We start from the raw sequence: 21001 nt of genomic DNA on the forward strand, positions 1-21001 counted from the left end.
AGAGGGTAAGGAGCTTAGCATAGGAGATGAACAGAGTATCTAATGCTGCCCAGGAATCTTCACATAACTGAAGTATTACAGCTTTCAGCAGACTTTCTCTTCCCCCCTCAAATGTACTGTGGCAAAGATCTTGAAATAAAGGACTTTGATCGTGCTGCTTCAGGCAGAATGGTTTCTCAGAACTGGAATTTTATCATATGCTACCTGTTCAACTGGATGTTGCTAAACTCCTCTTTACTGAGGGTGAATGCAATTTTTATTTCAAGAATCTAGGATGTAGCTATTTGTGGCTTTTCAGGACATTAATGTTATGCACATAATCTGTGAGTGTTAGGAAACTCCAAACAAACAGTTGTGCAAAATGTGTCATGCTTTGTTACACCTACTCAGGATTTCAGCTGCTAACATTACAGAAGCCTTCTGATGCAGAAATGAGAAAATCTTGTGCCTGCTGACTTAACTTATTAGCACATACTCAGTCTTTGGTATGGAAGGCAGGTTCAGTCTTATCTTAAATTTTTTCTAATAAAACAACAGAGACTTGCAACAGAAATCTTTATGTTTTTACAGTCTTCTGACTTGATGAATTATTATTACATTATAAATATATGATACAGTGTTTTAAATTTAACTCCAGCTAAAAGAGGAAAATTAGTTCCTAAGACAAATAATAAGTTGATTTGTTTCAAAATCTCAGCTAGTAATACAGATTAAGCAAGACCCTTTGAAGTGCTGTGAATGATACAGGTTACCTTGATTTGTTGTGGTCCAGCACAGCCTTATTATCTTCACTTGATCTACTGCTTAGAAATTCAGCTCAAAAGCACATTTTGTGGAATTAGCCAGACTGTTGTCTGGTTTTTCAGATGTCTGGATCAGTAACAACTGCAGATTCGAAGTAATTAGAGAGGACAACATTGATCCTGGGCCAAAAGACCTCTTTATAAGGCTATTAGGAAAAGTGAATTTGGGAGTATCCATCCTTGCCTTCTCAGTTTTACACTCTTGCCACGTGACAGTAACTCCCAGTTGTTCTATCATGTAGGCTTAATTCTGCAGCAGTGGTAGGTATGCTTGTTACTTATCCATAAGCCTTGACACTGCATCTGTGAAGAAGACTTGAAAGGATTGAAGAAGGCTTAAAATAGTAGCCAAATGAGTACAGGGCTAAAAATGTTGCCATGCACTAATACGCCTGAGAACAAGCTTCAGACATCAGATGTGGTCACAAATGTGTATGCCAAGCACATGGTAAAAAGAAACTGGTGCCTTGAAATAGTTATGCAAAGGGGCTTACCACTGCAGTCAAAGTTGACCTTCCTAATCTTATCAGTGCATATGTGAGAAGCTAGTAAGTCGGTCTGTCATGTTGGTAAACACGTGTATGAAATACCAACAGTCTTTACACTCTTTTAATGTGTTTTATTTAACTTACTGCAGTCACTGGCCCTTTGCCAGGCTTAATGTCAACTATAGCAACAACACCAACGAAGAGTAAGTACTGATAACTTCCAAACACCTTTCTACTACTAGCTCCTCTCTTTTTCCCTTTCCAGCCTAGTAACATTTGTAGTATAAACTCCTTATCTCTTCCTAAGCCTTTCCTAAGAATATAGTTTAATTATAAAGAAAGATCTAGTTTTCTTAGTATGTAAAGCATCCTTCATGTTCCCTGTGAACTTCTTTTTCTCTGAAGTTAACCTTACCTCTCAAGGAGTGAATTTGATTAAGGATTTAGTCCCTACCTCCTCTAGTTCAGCTGGCTGATTTTACTGCATTGCCAATTGATTTATTAATTCTTCGGGTTTTAAATGAGATTCATGTATTCATTTTCCCCTTTTAACATGCTAGTGCCCTTTTGTAAATCAAGTGCCCCAAAAATTTCAGGTTGTCAAATGAGAAGTGGATACTGATCAAGGTACCAAGAAAACACTTGTGTGTGCAGTCTAAATGAAAACTAACCATCTTTTTAAAATGCGTATTTCAGTTCAGCAGATATTGTTGGTGTAGATGCAGAGAGTGACAGGCAACATAATAAGGCTTGCATTGCAACAGAAGCTCTGACTGTCCTTTGGAGTCTAGTTTGTATATTTGACAAGGTATTTCACAGTGTTTCACCAAAGATAAATCTCTTGAAAAGATGAAAAGCTCCTGTAATTTAAAATCACCCAACACCAATGTTTATTGCATGTCTTGCACCACAGCTGAGGACAAATCTGCTCTGTAGCATCCAGCAGCAGATCTGTTCTCATGCATGATGATAGTTAATTTTTTTCATTGCTTTCCAGATGAAAACAAAATTTGAAAATAATCAGGACAAGTTCTGATTATGTCAGAAATACTTTCAGGAAACTTATTTTTTCTCCAAATAGCTCCATCACAGCTCAAACTGTAGATTTTAAATGACACTGCAAAACCTTTGTGCACATACCTGAACAAGAGGTCTTCTTGCTTCTGAAGCAACTTTTTGGTTTGGTTTGCAAAACTTTTATTAAAAAGGAAAATCAGTGTGCAGTGAACAGTGACAGAAAGGTGCAGAATTTTATTTAGACTGGTATAAAAAAAGTGCTAGAAGTCTGGAGCCTAGCCTGCTAGTCAAGGGCCAAAGGACTGATTAGTATGTAAGTACAGCTTTCTCACTCTGTTTCTGACAATGGCTCATGCACCTTGGGCAAAACTTTCATCCTTCCAATGTTTCATTATTTTTAAATGAAGACAACACCTGTCTATCTACCTGCCTGACAGTCTGAGACATACTTGATTTGCGAAGTACTTGGCAGATGAGAAATGCTAATATTTGACTCATTCAAAGACTATGACAGTGTTTTTATAGGGGCTGATGAAGACATGTTTTCTAAGTCTGAAGATGCATGCTCCTTTTAATGTGCTGGAAACACAGAATGGATGCCACCGTATTGCTGTGAAAGAGGACAGGCACAAATAACTGTTTTATTAGTTACTGGATTCCAGTTTACTCAGTAGCACTGATAAAGAAAAAAAGACGCAGGTCTTTTTGAAGCTTTGGGTTTTTCATTATGTTAAAGACCTAAGAGTGCCTGCCCTTGGGGAACTGTAGGTGATGCTTTCAAGTCTTCAATTATGGCCAACTGTTTCCTCCGAGTGACTTCCACCACACGACTACAAACAGGTGGGAGTATGGTAAGTTGGGAGTTACCACAGTAGAGATGAACAGAGGCCACAGAAATGGAAGAATCTTACTTATGAAAGATACCTGTAGTTGACAGATGAGTTTGTAGGAGATCTCAGGCCAGAGAAGAAGAAGTATTAGCATTAGATACTGTGTGAAACAATGTTTTTTCTCTTTTTTAAAACAAAACGTAGGAGGAAATTGGAATTGTCAAAATATTCCCTCCAGAGTTCACCACCACAGAGACGTTTTGATTGATTCTCTGTCTCAACCTACTTTTCCCTGCATAACAACATCCAGAAATGTACAGTGGCCCTACCCTTTGAAAACTGTGTTTACTCATAGTTCTTCCTTTTTGGTAAGAATGCCAGACGTGAAGTATCAAGGAGGTATGTTAATGCTAACAACAGCAACAATGAATTGGCCTTTAAGTCAGGCACCATGCATAGTAATGTGCAGTGAAATCCTGACATGTTTTTTAAGTAGGAAGGAGTTTTTGGGGCAGATTTGAAAAAGAAGCCATAAAAGTCCAGGGGATTCAGTACCAGAGGAATAAATACTTGAGCAGCAGTTCCCACTGCCATGTAGAAATCAACCTTGGTAAATGAAGAACTGTTTCTCTGAGTTGTGATGCGTATGTAAATAGAAGACCAGTCAACCGAAATGTTCTTTTCTCCTCCAGTTATGCTCCCTTGCAGTGTATGATTTTAAAGGTTTCAGTGGTGTTGGTCAGCTTAGTAGGTTATTTGCCTGGACATGGAGGAGTGTAGAATCTCAGCATTTTTTAGCAAATGAGTCTGGGCATTTCTGAATTACTCTGTGGTGCTGCATCACTATGGAAATGTCTAAGGGTAAGAATTGAGACAGGTGCTCATTGCTGATAGGCGAAAGCTACCACTAGACCTATTATATTTATCTTAAAATTGATGACTGTTGTCTTCTCCCTTGGAGTGCTTCTTTCTCCCTGTAACAAGCACATTCATAGACAGGACTGCCATTCGCAGCACAGGCTTTTTTCTGATCTGACTAATACAAGCAGGTATACATGCAAAGCACAACTCACTAAACTTTTTCCTGTTGGTTCAAATCCAGTAAGCAGCACGCTTTCAACTGTTACTACATATTCTGTCTTTGCCTTGGGGTGTTGCTGTCATTGAACTAATTTGTCCTTTATTGACACCAGTTCAAGAGGAGAATCAGAGCCAATCTTGACAGTTCAGAGGAGAACATGTAGCAACCATGGGAGCAGGAGTCCATGGCTTTCATGCAAACCAGACCTTATGTGTGGAGAGTTATGTTTATGTATGCATTATCCAAATACACTGTATTGTCAGGAACATTTAGGCTTTTCTGTCTAATCAATGGGGACACTTTCTGCTTCAAGGAATAAAGAAATTTCAAATACAGAATAGGGAGATCTCAGATGATGGATTTTCTGCTTGTGCAAATGAGTGCCATTCTTCAGCTTACATGATTCCTGACCAATACATGTAGCAAATTTAGCTCTAAGATTGACAGAATCTTAGGAAAGATGTTAACTTTCTGCAGTTTTGAAGAGGACGCGTGGGCCTATCTGCATAAGTTAACATAGCTCAAGACTCTTCTGTTCAGACAAACCTGAGAATGGGGGAAGTCAGATCCATCTTTATATCTAGCTTATCACATTCTAATGAGCTAAAGGCTGTACATACTTGAACAGTATAAAAATCCATATCTGGAATTAAATGTTGCAGCTTGGGCCTGTGCTGGATACTGTGGAGTAGTAGGATATAATTATGTTAAATGGTCCATATTTTACTTTATTGCATGAAAAGCAATTAATAAACATGGGGACAATCATGATTCCATTAAGTCTAGGAAAAATTCCCATTGATTTTAGCAAGGATAGAACTTAATGCTCAGCCATTGAATACAGTGGCAATTGAATACAGGGAGAGCAACTTGGGCATGGCTCCTCTGACCAAACATAGACACCTGCATCTGAACTAGGCAACCCATTCTTCCTTTACAGTTGCTGGAAAGAAAAAAATGCTTTTAGGGCACAAGTCATCTTGTGGATATGGACTATGAGGTATGGACTATCTTGGAGATATAGTAGATCTCTACTGTAGAGATCTCAAATAGGTTGCCTTAATCATGTTGACTGTAAAGCATTTATAAAATGACTACTATGTTGTTAAATGAGACACATCTCTTTTCTCTACGTTTGCTGCTTTTGTTCAGACATTGGCTGGGATTCTTTTCCAAGGCAATTTTTGAAGTCAGAGGTAGTTAATTAATTATAGCTATGTTGGTTTTAAAGAACTGTGAGAGGAAATTCAGCCTCATTTCATTTAATTACCATTAAAGCTTCAGGCAGTCACTGTGAGGTCTTGGATATGCAAAGAATGTTGACAGTTTATTAAGCTATTTCAAGTTCTGTTATCATTTGATAGATTTCTTTTTAAATGCCTGAGTTCTAAAGAATGAAACAAACTGGAAGCATTTAATTAAAATCAGCCTGGTACACTGATGTCTGAAAAGGTTAAAAAAAAGCATGGGTGACTAATGCACAGAATCAGCCAGCTGGTTACGTGATGTAATGGTGTGGTGGTGTCAGTTCGAGAGGCCTCAGCCTGTAAACCATTTTTACCAGTTAGATGAATGGTTCCACTGAGAAACCTTGTCCTACTCTACCTGGAGTCTAGTCTAGCTTCCTGTACCTCAACACCCACCCTCTCCCGTAACTGCTAGAATATTGGTAATATTGCTAAGCCTTACGTTATGTTGTACAGCAAAAAGGAAGAAAAGAAAGAGGTTAAAGAGGAGAAAAAAGAGGAGAAAAAAGAGGAGAAAAAAGAGGAAAAGAAGGAGGAAAAGAAAGAGGAAAAGAAAGATGACAAAAAAGATGATAAAAAAAAAGAAGAGTAAGTATAAATAATGAATGTGTGCTTCTAACACACCTCCTACACTACAAACCATGGTATGGCATTTCATTGTAACACTTCCATGACAATTATTGTTCTGTAGGCTGCAGAATGTTAGCCTGTCAAAACTTTACCCTTTGGAAAGGTGCAACTGCTCAACAAACTTGTTGCATCTTTGAGACCTGTGTTTAGACCTGTCACAAACAGCTTCCTAGGTTAGTGAAGGAAAGGGAATTCAGCTACCTGTGATCATTTTCATTTGCTGCTGAAGATCACTTTTTTACTATGAGGGCATTTTGGGATGGCAGCCTGCTTTGCAGAATCTGCACAGGCTTTTAATTGTTCCAGAATGTCCATAATGATTCAGAGCAGATGAACCAAAAGTCTGGTTTGGACAAAAAGCAAAACATGTAGAAAATTACAGATTTACTAATAAGTTTAGTTATCACACTGACTAGCATATTTAATTACTTAATGTGGTGCAGTTTATTACTAGTGATTACTAAAGTTTGCTTCTGCTGATTAGGAGATGCTGTATTTCTGCAACAAAATGAGATCATTTGAATGCTTTTGACAGAAATCGATCCTGCTGTTGTTTTGTTCTCCCAAAGTTGACCTAAACATAGTACAATTTAGTGTTACCAGTCATTAAAAATAACAACGGTAGCAGATAAAAAGAGAATGCATTTGGATGGACTTCACAGTTAAGGAGTATGTTAGAGTAATATACTGCAAGTTTAGGTGTATGTATACGGTGGCATGTGCTATGTAGGCAGGGGAACATGTAGTTGAGAATTGCTTCCAAATGGAATCTGCTTGATCTCAAGATCTTGACTTTCTTAAAGCTTTGTTTGATTAGAAAGCCTTTGTTCTAGGGATTCTCTTTTGGCCGCAATTACTGTGTAGTGAGAGCCTGAGCTTTGCAGTAGCCTAAAGTGTTTCAAAACATTTCAGCAAAGAAAATAAATGTTTTAATATCTAGAAGGTAGTGTACTCCGTCATATAAAGACTGTATTTCATGGTCACTAGTTTTGAGGTGGTGACCTGTTTTTAGAAGAAATGGCTAGAAACCTATTGTGAAGATGGCAAAGTAAATACTTTTTAGATTAAAGCTACTTTCTTAACTAATGTTATCATCTGGACATTCAGCTGACAGCAGGGATAATGCCAGAAATATGAAATAAATTATAATTACATTTTAATATATTTACATTCTTGAAGATTAGGAAAAGTCACGCAAATACATATCCAAACATTGCCTGGTCACGTATTCCCCACACTATTACGCAGTTCACAGATTAGACTATCACATTACTGTTGGCATGACTTCTGCAGCTGTGGATCTCACAAGCCACTAATACATACTTCCTCTGATTACATACAACATGCCTAATGCTGTCTATTCCATCTCAGCCTTTCTCATGTTGGGGAAGGGCACTTCTGAGCATACTCTACATGTGCCATTAGCCACGCAGTTCTTTAAATCTTCTCTAAATTCCAGGCTTGTACACTTCATTTAGCATCTCTCATTGTTGTGAGGCCTAGGGAGCCAGGACTATGAGTGTGAAATTTGCTTTTACATAATAGTACATCTTTTATTTATAGTCACACACTGTATGTGTGTACGCACACACAGTCTTACTTGTGTAAACATGTGTTTTACTTGTTTAAATGTGTACATGTACAGTCATTTCCATAATATGATTTGCCAAAACATCAGAAGTAATCTGCAAAGGAAGGCTCTCTCTTTCTCTAGCAATGGACGATAGCCTTCTAGCTGGAATGATAATAAACATTTAGCGTTTTACTTTTTTTCAGTGGGGGTCATATGCAGAAGAGTGTGTTTTTTCAGCCGTGGCAACGTGAATGTCTCTGTTTTTCTTTCCACTCTTGCTTTTTCCAAAGTTGGCCCAAGCAAATAAACAGAGCATGTCAGATGAGATGAAGCTAATATTTGGTATCTCATCTGGAGCTGCCCACATGGAAACTTTCTCAGGCAGCTATGAGTTCATCATGAGATGAGCAGCCTCCAGAAGAGGGGGATCCAGGAGGTCCCTTCATTAAATTTCCAGTTTAAATCTGCATGTTTTACTTTCCAGGAAGAAAAAAGAGGTCTTTGTGATAGATCCTTCAAGCAATATTTACTACAACTGGCTGACCATAATTGCAGCACCTGTGTTCTATAACTGGTGTATGCTAGTGTGCAGGTATGGATTTAAGTTAATAATTTTAGGTTTCAAATTTAGTGTCTCATCATGTTTCCTACATAAAGCATCCCCTTATGTCCCTGCGGTATTTTTTGGGTGGCTTACCTAGAAGATTTACAGTTCATATACCCTTAGGGATGTACAATATACATACCACTGGGAACAGAAAGCCAACATTTCGTCTTTTTGTCTAAAACAAGTTTGTTGTCACCTGCAATGAGCGTCCTCACGAGCGCTGGCTGTGGCCTTTGTGTGCCACCTACTGGCTAGCTGTAGGGATGTGCCTTGGCCACTGCGGGCTAGTAACCGTTGCTGGAGATAGGTCTTCCTATCACCCAGCAGAGAACAGACGGGAGGGGTGTGGGCAGTGTGGGATCATCTTAAATTAGTATCATGCATCTATAGATGCTTGAAGGGCAAGAAGGATTTTACTCGAGTATTTATTTTCCCTTGTAAAATGTGGAAATCGGTTTGAGTGAAAGTAATGGAGTGCTGTGGAAATGGTTCACTTTGGCTGTGTCAGGTGGCAGGGAGGGATGAGGATGGCTTGCCACTCAGAAACAAAACTTGTCTCTGGGAATTATCTTAATGGAGATGTGTATCCCGTGAAGTCTGATGTATATTTAATTGTAGGGATATGCATATTCCTCCACAGGTGCACTTGGTGTGGCATATATTGTGCTTGAGTTTTGTTCCTGGTCTGAACACCTTTGAATTCTGAAAGATACTAGTGTCTGTTTAGACATAGCTCTAGTGTGCAGATGTCTAGGCATGGAGGTATGCTACCTGTAATTTTGCAGTGCCAGTAATGTGTACTAACATACTGCTAGGTTGCACATTACAAGTATGTAATGTACATATGTGCTTATGCAGTTGCTGTAAATATTTTTTTTTTCCTTGTTTCTTTAGAGCCTGCTTTGATGAGCTCCAAGTTGACCATGTTAAATTATGGCTGTTCTTGGATTATATCTCTGATGTCATCTATGTTCTTGACATGTTTGTCAGATTCAGAACAGGTGAGTCTTTCCAGGGTTTTATAGTTTTTTCAGATACATCATGGATATAAAGGCTGGAAACAGGAATTCCCTGGTGGGACTGATGCATGTAGTATCTTGTCTCCAGCAGAACCCAACACTGGAGGCTTTGGGAAGATGAAGTGTCTAACCAGCTTGGATTGTTTTAAGGCTGGACTTCCCAGTGCCTGCACTTCATTTGTCTCTAAATTCAGTTCCATCAGTGCTTAATAGGCATGCCAGATGCTGACCAAATAGCCACTGTAACAGGCTGTGTGGGGAAGGGAGAATAAGGCACTTTGCATGTCATGATCACTCTGTGTATGCTGTACTCCTTGTGCTCATTAGATTGGGCAAGAAATGAACTGCACCCCACAAGTGCTGCTTTCTTAGCCAGGTTGCGCAGCATCCTGCTCAGAAGTGATTATTGAGTTGGTCAAGTGCAAGACCTGGCACTCATCTCAGCCTCCAGTCTTCCGTCATCTGCCTGGAACCAGCCTGGAACCTGCCACCAGCTGTATTTCCTGCAGCCTCTGTGAGGTCCTATCTGGGTCTCCCACTGCCTGGTGGTGGTATAGGGTTAACCCAGGAGGGTGGTCGTATGGGATTAACTCAGGCACCTCTGCTTAGGTCCTGCCTTCCTGAAGGAAGTGTGAACCTAAAGGACCTGTGAGGACTGTGCCATGTCATGCATGAAATGGTTCTCTTCAGCTTCCTGTCCCTGTTTCTGTAGTCCAGAGAGGCTGAGAAGATTCCATATTTGTGTGTGCCCAGCTGATACAGGTTCTAGGCTTAAAGGGGTACCTGTTTTAAACAAAACAAGGTCATAATATAGGCCTAAGCAATGACATACAGTGATCCATACCATTAAATTGCTAGGATAGTCCTTGATGTACTTTGGTGCATGTACTTTGGGCTATGCCAGCTAGCAGTCCCTCAGGCAGTGTCTGGGCACAGCTGGAAGGACAGTAGAGGTTTGGTGTTGTTCATGGTGTCATTTTTGGAGGGGGCTGGGAGAACTTCCCTGTGAATAGAAGCTGTCATGGTAGATGGTCTCAGGGCCAGAAAACATTTCCTGGCTTGTTCTATTGACTGGTATTGATGCAGCCCCCAAATGTCCCTTGAAAGGGTCCAAAACCACGCTGATAGTTATAAAAATGATCTTCTAAATCTTTGATTTTTACTTTTTTTTCTTTTTTTTTTTAAATCATGCTGACAGCTTGACATTAATTAAGGCTTGTGACAAGTTGTAAACATAATTACAAGACAGAGGCTAAAAATGCTGTCATGTCGGGAAGCACACAACTCATGGCAAGCCAAATTCTTAAACTTAGCAAGTACCTTGTTCAACAGGAAAGTGTGTTTCAGACAGCAGCCTAAATCACAAGACTGCTGTATTTGGGGTGGAGGGGGCTTCATCATCTTTGTGTAGTTAAAATGTCAACTATGCCAACTAAATTTCTATTCTGCAGTTATATCTGTTATTGTAATCGGAAAGAACTGAGCAGAAATTGGGCATGGCCAGGCAATGCAAGTTACAAAATTTCCATGGGCTGTCCTGATAATGATTGTACAGCTGTTAAAGCATGGTTAGAAGGTCAGCTTTGCAGACCTGGATTGGAACTGCAGAACTGCTGCAGAGATCTCCTGAATGCTTCAGTGCAGGTGTCTGCTGCAGTTTCAGGCACACAAATAAGGAAGAAGTCACTTCTAGGTGCTGTAGTCTTTGTCAACTCTCTTAACAACCCCTCCTGCCTCTGCCTGTGCCTGCTGCTTTTTCCTGTAAGTCTGCAAAGTCCATCTGCCCTGAGGACAGAGGTTCTGGAATCCTTTGGGGAAGAGTGTGACTCCCTGCTGTCTAAGGGCAGTGACTGGCTTTGATCTGGGATCTAGGTAGCCCCGCATCTACCGTGACCCACATCAGCTTCTCTGCAGTGCATTCCTTTCTAGCTGCAGGGCCAGTTTCACTGTATTTCACCTATTTGGTGACTGTGTACTGTGAAACAGGAAAGATTCATGTCTCTCAGCAGCTGGTCGTGTTTAGCATACCCTGCATTTTGATGCTTTCAGAAGGTTTTACTGTAGGACTTCAGTTCTGCGAGGAGACAAAGAGCCGAGGGGCTTTTATCTCCCTTCAGAAGGAAGGTGTTTCCAAAGTTATTTTTAATAATTGTGAGTCAGATTCATCTGCCTGGCCAACTTTTCTGTTTTGTTGCATAACTCTGTTAATAAGGGCATATTTGACCAGCTTTTTCAGCAGTTTTCTGGGAAGTAACACATTCATGGCACAGGAACTACTTCTATTTGTAGTCACCATCAGCTTGCAGATAGCCAAAGACAGATACACACATATACATGAGGCAGCTGTACAGATAAACACACATTCCAGAAATACAGCCATGCTGTGTAGGGCACAAAGAAATGCAGCTTGGTCTTCCTCAACTGATGCCTCCCTGAGAAAGCTGCTGCTTGTAGATTGCTAAGTGATTAGCAAAATGTGATAATCGCCGATACACAGGGAATGTTTTGCTTTTCTCTCAGTGGACTTTTCCTCCTGACTGGCCTAGTGGGCAGACAATTGGACATCTCCACTTGCAATTGCAGCAAGTATTTTGCAGTGCATAGGCTGTTCCCTGTGGAACATTTTCAATGCCTTGAGCTTTCAGAGGTACAAAACAGCACTGCAGCTGTGCTGCTCAGGCAGCCTTTCTACGAGAACTCTTACACAGATGCAGTTTGCTTTAAGGTCTCTTACCGCAGTTTATGTCTTATAATTTTTTTAAAAGCTAATACTTTCCAAAGTCTTTTGATTCTGCTTAGTAGGTCTCTCACTAGAAACACAAAGAGGAAAAGCATGTCTGGGGCAGGGAGGGGACTGGATTTCTTTTATCTCAAGGATATCTATATTGTTCAGAAAAAGTTTCCAACAATCCATTATACCTACTTATTCTTGGTATTTATTTAAAAATATTCCACTCTGATTTTATACACAATTGCTTACCACTTGCTTAACTTTAGTTATGACTCATGGCAATGATTCATGAAAAATGAGACATCTGAACCTCCCCTTTCTTTTTGCAAAGATACCTAAAAGAAGATGATACAGCTGTCCCAGAACAGAGTGGAAAACTGCAGGGAGCACTGTGCTAATAATAGAGTCATTGCTTTTTATCATTATATATCAGCTTTGAAACTTAATTGAAATACTTAAATTTGCAATTAAATATTTGTCATTAAATGAGCTCATAGTGTATCAATGTCTGTATGCATAACAGTACAAATTTTAATGTTCTCAGGTATCTGAAATATAAGTCACTCAGTACTGTTGATGGTATTTTTATTCTAACAAGTAAAATACGTATTTTTATTCTTTGAAGGCTTCCTTGAACAAGGCTTGCTAGTTCAGGATGAAAAGAAATTACGAGATCATTATACCAAAACACTGCAGTTCAAACTGGATGTGCTGTCTCTTCTGCCAACAGACTTGGCATATTTGAAGCTTGGTTTGAACTACCCTGAACTGCGATTTAACCGCTTGCTGAGGATTTCTCGTCTGTTTGAGTTTTTTGACCGTACTGAAACCAGGACAAATTATCCAAACATGTTTCGTATTGGAAATCTTGTCTTATACATTCTTATCATCATCCACTGGAACGCATGTATATACTTTGCAATTTCGAAGCTCATCGGATTTGGAACTGACTCTTGGGTCTACCCCAATGTGTCCATTCCAGAGTATGGGCGCCTGTCTAGAAAGTACATTTACAGTCTGTACTGGTCAACGCTCACGCTGACAACCATTGGAGAAACACCTCCCCCAGTGAAAGATGAAGAGTATCTCTTTGTAGTCATTGACTTCCTGGTGGGTGTGCTGATCTTTGCTACCATTGTCGGTAACGTAGGCTCCATGATTTCCAACATGAATGCCTCCAGGGCAGAGTTCCAGGCCAAAGTGGATTCCATTAAACAATACATGCATTTCCGAAAAGTGACTAAGGATCTGGAAGCCAGGGTTATTAAGTGGTTTGATTACCTCTGGACCAACAAGAAAACAGTGGATGAGAAGGAAGTTCTCAAAAATCTGCCTGACAAGTTGAAGGCTGAAATTGCCATCAATGTCCATTTGGACACACTGAAGAAAGTGCGTATATTCCAGGATTGTGAAGCTGGACTTCTCATTGAGCTGGTGCTGAAACTGAAACCTACAGTCTTCAGTCCTGGGGACTACATTTGCAAAAAGGGAGATATTGGGAGAGAAATGTACATTATTAAAGAGGGAAAACTGGCTGTGGTGGCGGATGATGGCATAACTCAATTTGTAGTCCTAAGCGATGGCAGCTACTTTGGTGAAATCAGCATCCTAAACATCAAAGGTAGCAAATCTGGCAACAGGAGGACAGCCAACATAAGGAGTATTGGTTATTCTGATTTGTTCTGCTTGTCTAAAGATGATTTAATGGAAGCCCTCACAGAATATCCAGAAGCCAAAAAGGCTCTGGAAGAGAAAGGGCGACAAATTCTGATGAAAGACAATCTAATAGATGAGGAAGCAGCAAAAGCAGGAGCTGACCCAAAAGACTTGGAAGAAAAAATAGAAAGACTTGAAACAGCTCTGGATACACTGCAGACTAGGTTTGCGAGGCTTTTGGCAGAATACACCTCATCTCAACAAAAGGTGAAGCAGAGACTTGCCAGTGTAGAAACCCGAGTGAAAAAATATGGTAGTGGCACCTTATCAGTTGGAGAAACAGAGGCTGAAAAACCTGAGGAGAAAAAGCAGTAATGGAGTATTTATATTTCCTCATTTATTGGAGAAGGTTGAAGCATGTGAAAGCCATAAATGTATGTAAATATGTGTGTGCATACATAGACATGATTATTTTTATATGAACTCAAGAGAATGGTTTTTAGTATTTTTAACTGAAGCAGTATTTTCTTGTAAATAGAACATTGTCACCTTCTTCTTAGGGGGAGATTTGGTCTGGCATTTGGGTACTTTTTTGTACTGGGAGTGGGTTTCCTACAAGTCATGCTCAGAATGTCTGTTGTGTATGGTACATGTAGGTCTTGACATACAGTGTCTCTTCCCATGCATGTTGCATTAAGAAGACATTGTACTTGAAGTAGAAGGGATTGTTGTTTTTTTTTTTTAAAGGGCTTAAAAAATATTTATAGGGTACATGCTCGAACTTGCTACCTTAGTAGCTGATTAAATGCATGGACGCACATCTGGGCTTCTCAGAAATCTTTGTTCTTTCACCGTGAAGCATCTGCACAAACAGCTGGACTACAGCTACACAGCAGCACAGACCTGGCCTGTGCGGTGTAGCCCTGCATGTGTATGAAATAGCTGTGCATCTGATTCTTTCTAATGAGTTGGGCTCTGCACAAAAGTCCGTGCTGACAGAATAGCAGTGCTCATTCACGTCCTTTCTGGCATGGTCTGCGACAGCCTTTGCTGATCTGCAACTGCTGTGCTTGGGGAGAGAGTGGGAGATCCTCCCCCCCCTTTTTTTTTTTTAGCTCAGCCTGATCCCCACTGGTAAAACCCTCACTTGGAAGGGAGTCCCCAAAAGCTCACTGATGGAAGGTTATCTGTAGCAATATGGCTTCGCTAAACCTGGGATGAGAAAAGAGGGCCCTGGTGTGTGCAGCTCCCATACATAGGGTCTTGAGTGAATTCCCTCTCAGCAAGTGGCAGTCCCGGAGGAAGGCTACAGAGAAACTGCACAGGCTGGCAGGACAGGCTGTCCTTGCCTGCCAGCCAGCTTTCTCCTGCAGCAGGGTTTCTGCGAGGCAGGGAGAACAAGCCCTGTGTTGTCAAGTCGTTCCTGCCACTAGGCCTATGTTTTCTTCCTCTTTATTTCATTTAAGGATGCCTACTCCTCCTCCCTGTGCTATTTACTGTCAGCTTTTCTCTGAAGTAGTTGTCGCACTACCGTGTTTCCATTAGTTAGGGAGAAGTAAGGCCATGTTTGCTCAGGTCCTACTGATAGGAGCCTAGTTGTGCTGGTCGCTTTTCTACTTGCTGCAGAGTAGTTGTCTCTGCCAACGGTCGGGCTCTGAGGTGAATACACAGGTCAGGTCCACTCAACCTGCCATGACACTCAGGGCAGAATGGTACTGCAAAGGTTTCCTGCTCTGTCACGTTGCAGCCTCAGGATTTGCCTCTTACACACCCCTCAGCCTCTTCCACCCTGCTGCTTCCAGTTTCTTTCCAGGCTTCTCTCCGTCCTGCTGAGGGGATTTCTCTAATAGTCTCGCTCTGGGAAGATACTCGCTTTCTTTTTTTGCTCTACAGTATTTTTCCGTCATGTAGCTTTCCCTGTGTTACTTGTATTCTCCGGTACCTCACTGACTTCAGAAGAGCATGGAGTAGCAGGGGCTGTTCAGCGTCTATGGCATGGGGACTGGATCCTCCAGCACCATTTGGTATTGCTGTGGGCAGCGCTCTGCCATTTAGTTGTCCTCAGCCCTTACTTAGGAACCTTAACAGCATGTGGGAATAGATGTCCTGCTGGAAAATTGGTGAGAAACCCACTGAGAAGAGGGTGGTTAACTAGATAGTAGTGAAACGAAGAGAGGCAGTTGCTTTGCTAAACTGAGTACAACTGCTCATCTCTGGGCAAGCAGCTGTCCCACTCCTCTTGACACATTTGAGCCTAGTGAGAGAGACAAATCTGACAGTGACTAAGGAATGGGGCTTTACCAGCAACACTGGAAAAGAGACTACCAATTAGTAGAATTCCACACATGGCTCATGTCTAAACTCCTGTTATCAGCCTAGAAGCCAACTAGACTTGGATGTCTACTGTAGGCTGGGCTTAACCCCTATTATCAAGATTTCCACTGACTATGATAAGGGCTTTGGAAAGTAGCTGAGACCTATATGCAGCCAGTGGAGTTTGGGAGTTTTGGTTCTTCAGCTGAATCTTGTCCTTATTTTCTCCAAGGGCTTGAGACAAATGGGGGAGGTAAGAGAGGCTGCTTTCGGCAGGGGCCTTGTGCCCTCGCTCCCACCCTGAGGAAGGCAGGGTTGCGGTGGAGCCAGGTGTTGGCTGGTTGCCGCGTACCACTGTAAGCACCAACGGTGCAGTCACAGGCTGCCGAACCTGCAACTCTCACCTTGTAACAGAGGCAGGTACCGCACTCGCCTGTGGCTGACATTCACTGTTGCATTACTCAAACGCCATATGTGGTAGGGGTTTCATACTTACTGTCATGTTCTACATCAGTTGTCATTCTCTGTAACTATCTATCTACCCAACATACTACAGCTGTTCCAGCCTACTAGGTGTATACAAGTAGAAGTGTTTAAAGTATTATTTATACCTGTTCAAAAAAACCCACAAATGCAAGAATACTTCTTTACCTGATGGATCAGAACAGCTTAATCTATCAGTTAAATACATGTTCGCTCTTCCCTTTTCCATGCCTCTTGGTCTGGTTTTCACATGCCAGAAAAAGAGCTATTTTGATGCTATTGGCTTTAGTCACTTTGAAATATACAGCTTTTGGCATGATGAAATCACATCCTTTGATGTCTTTCATCTCTAAGATGTTTTTTCCCCTTCTTTAATGTGGCAACAGCATGTACATTAAAATATTTTGAATAATGCTCAAGCAACTCAGTGTTTTCTCTTATGCATATCCCTCTGGATTTTAATGTTTCATGACAGACTTTGATCATGCCAATATTACATGGCCCAGAAAATCATTAGCTAGAAAAGAGATCTGAACTGACAGAGGACCAAGTGGGAATGGCAGAGTTCTCCCCTCATGGTGGGGCGGCTGGCACACAGCTTTTGTCCCATGCCTGGTTTTGACACTGTCGCTGTTTGCAGATACCACGCAGGCATGTGAGCCTGACCACCACCCCGCTTCCCCAGCGGTGCTGGGCCTTGGGGGCACAGAGCTTGCCAGGCTCCTCGTGCCGCTGCCACCGATCTCCTGTCCTTTCCTTCTCCAGCTCCATGCAGGGCAGCACAGCAGGGCTGGTGCCTTGTCCAGCAGAAATAAAAGCGTTTGCAGCTTTTTGCTACTTGTAGACACATGTCACTTACCAAAAATCCCCCCCAAAGCATTGGGCAGTACCTGGCATGGGCTGGCCTTGTCCTTCAACCCCACCACAAAAGAAAGCAAGGAACAGGACAGCTTTTACAGAGCATTTGAACATATACCCTGAAGCTGCAAACAGAGCTGTAATGGCCACAGCGCTCAACTTCACACAGGTACAGGAGCCAACCCATGCCAAAGCGGGTGGCCATGGGGAGGTACTGTTGCTCCAAGGTGCCTGTGCTGGGCAAGACATGCAATGGACAAGGCCCAAGGTGTTTGAACATCTGCTGCAGGTGCAAAAGGAGGGCAAAGCTGGTAGAGCAAAGCTGGTAGAGCAGCACCGCCATGTTCCACGTGCTGCCTGGAGTGAGCTTTTCCAGGGAAAGGGTCTCAAGTCACAGGCCCTGCTCCCCAGCAGCAAATGATTTGTCTTGCTGCTCTCCCAAGTGCTCTCAATAGCAGTACCCCATCCTTTTCCCTTCATCCCCTGCAATTATTTTACTTTAACGGTTTTTACAGTAGATAGCTCTGCTCTGGAAAATTCAATGAACTGAACTGGACAACAGAAACGGTGGTGACAGCAAAACAGCATGTGTATGTGTACAGACCCCCTCAGATACAGCCAAGGGTTGGGGTTAGCTTGACTGTGCAGCTTTTTCTGCAGAAACAGCCCAGGGAAGGAACAACCCTACATTTAATTCTTTTCTTTTAGGCATCTGCTTTACAGTTTTATTCCTGCCAAATACTTGTTAACATACAACCTGAGAGGGCTCTGCTTTACATTAAGAAATAAACTGTTCATTTTCCTTTTCCCCACAAAAACATTAATGCTTTCTCTGAGCTGGTCCGTACATTGCTGGTTTGGAAGACACATTCATTTCTGTATTGCTGCTGATGGCAAGGATGAAAGAGGGTTTCACAGGCCAAACCTAGTCCAGGTTGTCCAACGAGATAATGCAGTTAGGCTGACTAAAGTAGAGCTGCTCTTCATCCTGAAGATTTGTGAGATGACAGCATTTGTATTTGACTTCAAAGTCCCCCAGCTCTTCTATTAATGTTTCCATCCTGGAACAGACAGAAAGAATCAAACCCCTGTTTACATAATCTGGCATTCATAGAAATACTTTGCATATCCCTGAGAGCAAAATGAATTATGCATTAAATGGATCTGGCAACTGTACAGGCAGCTAAAGCACAAGATCTCAGCTGTGGCAGTTTTTCTGAGGGAAGCCATCAATCTGGGAATCCCCCTCTCCCCCCAGCCCCATCCACAGTCCAGAGCCCGAGGAGGATGCTGCCTGGGGATTCTTTACAGGCGGGATGGGGAAGCCCTGCTGCCTTCCACTCTGCCTTGGGCGGATGGGGAGGGAAACACATGCAAGCCCTGAGGAACAAACTCTGGGGCTAAAAATGGTCAAGCCTTTTATTTCTGAAATTCTGATTTTGCAACTGTTTCCAGCTCACAAATCAAAGGCTGAGGCTTGCAGCTGCCAACTAGCCTTGCGGCTTCACTGAGGAAAATAAAATTCTGCTATTCTGTGTTTGCAATTCTCCCTGCTCTAAACCCTAAGAGCAGAGTGAGGGAGGAAGGGAAGACTCACATTATTTAAGCAAAATTGATTTCTGCAACCTCAAGAGCAGGACAGCAGGGTGTCCTCAGCTTCAAGGATGAGCACAAACATCAGCTTTACTCCAGAAGCAGCAGCAGTTCTCACAAAGAGATTTTCTTCATCAGCTCTACCATTTCTGCTTGGCTTCTGCAAGGAGAGCACAGGTTGCAGTGCCAATGGCTGCAACTCCCATGCCAAAGGGTGTCCTCCCAAAAGGCTGAGGACGACACTGTTCAGCTCTAACAGAGACCTGTCGTATTTGGATAGTCACCAGTAGATTATTAAAACCAGAAGTGCAGAAACAGGAAAGGAATTTACTAATGGCTGCTATTCCATTTTAATTTCCTTAACGTTTGTAGTGGCTGCTATCAACCTTTCTGTAACAGGGCAACTGAAGAACAGTAACATGGAAAATTGGGAAAGCACAACTGTATTCTGGACTGATGGACAGCTTGATGAATAGCTTTTAATTTCTCAGCTTTTTGTCTGCTTTGACATGTCATTTCTTTAGTTTCCTGACAAAAAAAAACAAAACTAAAACATTGTTCAACAATAACAAAACAGTTATTTCCCCCCCATTGCCCTGGAAGGCGAGCCACCCCACATCAGTCCCTATACCTGAGTAGCCCCTCCAGGCAGGTGGCACAGCAAGAACCCATGGGCACTACCTGCCTTTCTAGACAAGGAGATAGAGAAGCACAAAAGGATTTTGGGTTTTTTTTGGCACAGCTTGCCTCCAGGGCTGATGAATCAAACAGACCGTGCTGCAAAGATCTACTCTTTTTAGGAGAACCAATTGCCAGTTCCCCACTGAAGTACAAATATTTTACTTGCAGAATGGTGCAGATAATTCATCCAACAAGCTGCAGTGGGATTCCCACCATTTTCAAATTATTTGCAGATTTAGGCTCTTTAAAGCAAGAGGGGCTGCTTGTTCACAGGTACTCGTCCAAAGCTTGGCACAAGGAAGCCCCTCTTACAGCAGTGACTTTGGGCACTTTATGGTGAAAGAAATTATCCAGAGGTGGTTTTTTTAATGAATTCTGACTACTGAAAACCCAATGCCTCATCTCCTTTCAATAACACAGCTGCCTCCAACTATGCTTGCACAAAGGTTAGAAAAACGCTTATGTCTAGCAACAAAAAGCTGCAGAGCTTTTCTAGGGAAGCGCCTCATGTCTTTCCAAACACATCAGTTGCCACCACAGCTCATTTACCCTCTCAGCCATGGCCAGGCTTCTCCGTGTGTTGTTCAGACCAGAGCGCTGACAGAAAGGATGAGACTCCCACCTACCAGGTAGATTGACAGAGGACCTGCCCCAAGCAAAACACTTTCAGTTCAGGGTTTCAAGGCCGACTGCTTTGAAAAGGTTTCACCTGCCGTAACCTAAATGCACCAGCCACAAGCACTGGTGGACAAAGGAGGATGACTGCTATGAGGAAGGAGAGGAGCAAGGAAAGAGCCACGCAGCACCTCAGGACACCCGGTGGCAGTTCAAAATGCAACCAAGAGGAGGGGTGAAAGACCTGTCCTGGGCAAGGAAGAAGCAGCTCAGCTTGCTGCCGCTGGGGGAGAGACACTGTTACAGAAGAGACACAGTGACCTGGAGCCCTGGAGAAAGCAGACAGGGAAGCCCCTTTCTATCGACCATGCAGTTTTCTACAACTGATTTACACTGAAACGTTGGTGGCCAGAAGAGGCTCAAGCGAGACTGATGGCATGTCTCCAGCAGAGCATGTTCCCCCTCCCCAGCCACTACCGGTACCAAGGGCAGGATAAGCGATGTGTAGCACAGCAGAGCTACCTACTCTGTACGGGTTTCAGTCCTACAGGGCTTCACTCTCACTTATGTAAGGGGGGGGCGGGGGGGAATTGCAGAGGAAACTCAGAAGGCAATGAGACCAACTGATGCTGCCATCAGCCACTGGGAGACTCCAGAGGCTGCAATCAGCCTTGGGATGGGAGATTCCCAGAGGAACGGTGAAAAACAGCAGAATATGGCTGCTGGAGGCTCCCGCCTTGCAGATGCTGGGAAGAAACTGCCAAACTAGCCCATTT

The 21001-nt window shown here is 42.3% G+C and overlaps 1 protein-coding gene across 7 annotated transcripts in view; it reads left to right on the forward strand.

Moving 5' to 3' along the window:
- CNGA3 (cyclic nucleotide gated channel subunit alpha 3) overlaps positions 1 to 16892 on the forward strand; it is a 34016-nt gene extending 17124 nt beyond the window's left edge. For 3 of the 7 annotated variants that reach the window (XM_075057651.1, XM_075057653.1, XM_075057652.1), the window contains exons 5-9: positions 1441 to 1494; positions 5923 to 6054; positions 8154 to 8261; positions 9171 to 9277; positions 12652 to 16892. In XM_075057651.1, coding sequence (XP_074913752.1) covers positions 1441 to 1494; positions 5923 to 6054; positions 8154 to 8261; positions 9171 to 9277; positions 12652 to 14057 — 1807 coding nt within the window. In that variant the 3' untranslated portion in view covers positions 14058 to 16892. The remainder of the gene's footprint in view (positions 1 to 1440; positions 1495 to 5922; positions 6055 to 8153; positions 8262 to 9170; positions 9278 to 12651) is intronic. The other 4 variants (XM_075057656.1, XM_075057658.1, XM_075057655.1 and 1 more) reach the window with 3 other exon arrangements.
- The last annotated feature ends 4109 nt before the right edge of the window (positions 16893 to 21001 follow it).

The sequence above is a fragment of the Buteo buteo genome, chromosome 25, assembly GCF_964188355.1.
Source record: "Buteo buteo chromosome 25, bButBut1.hap1.1, whole genome shotgun sequence".
Classification (NCBI taxonomy): Eukaryota; Metazoa; Chordata; class Aves; order Accipitriformes; family Accipitridae; genus Buteo; species Buteo buteo.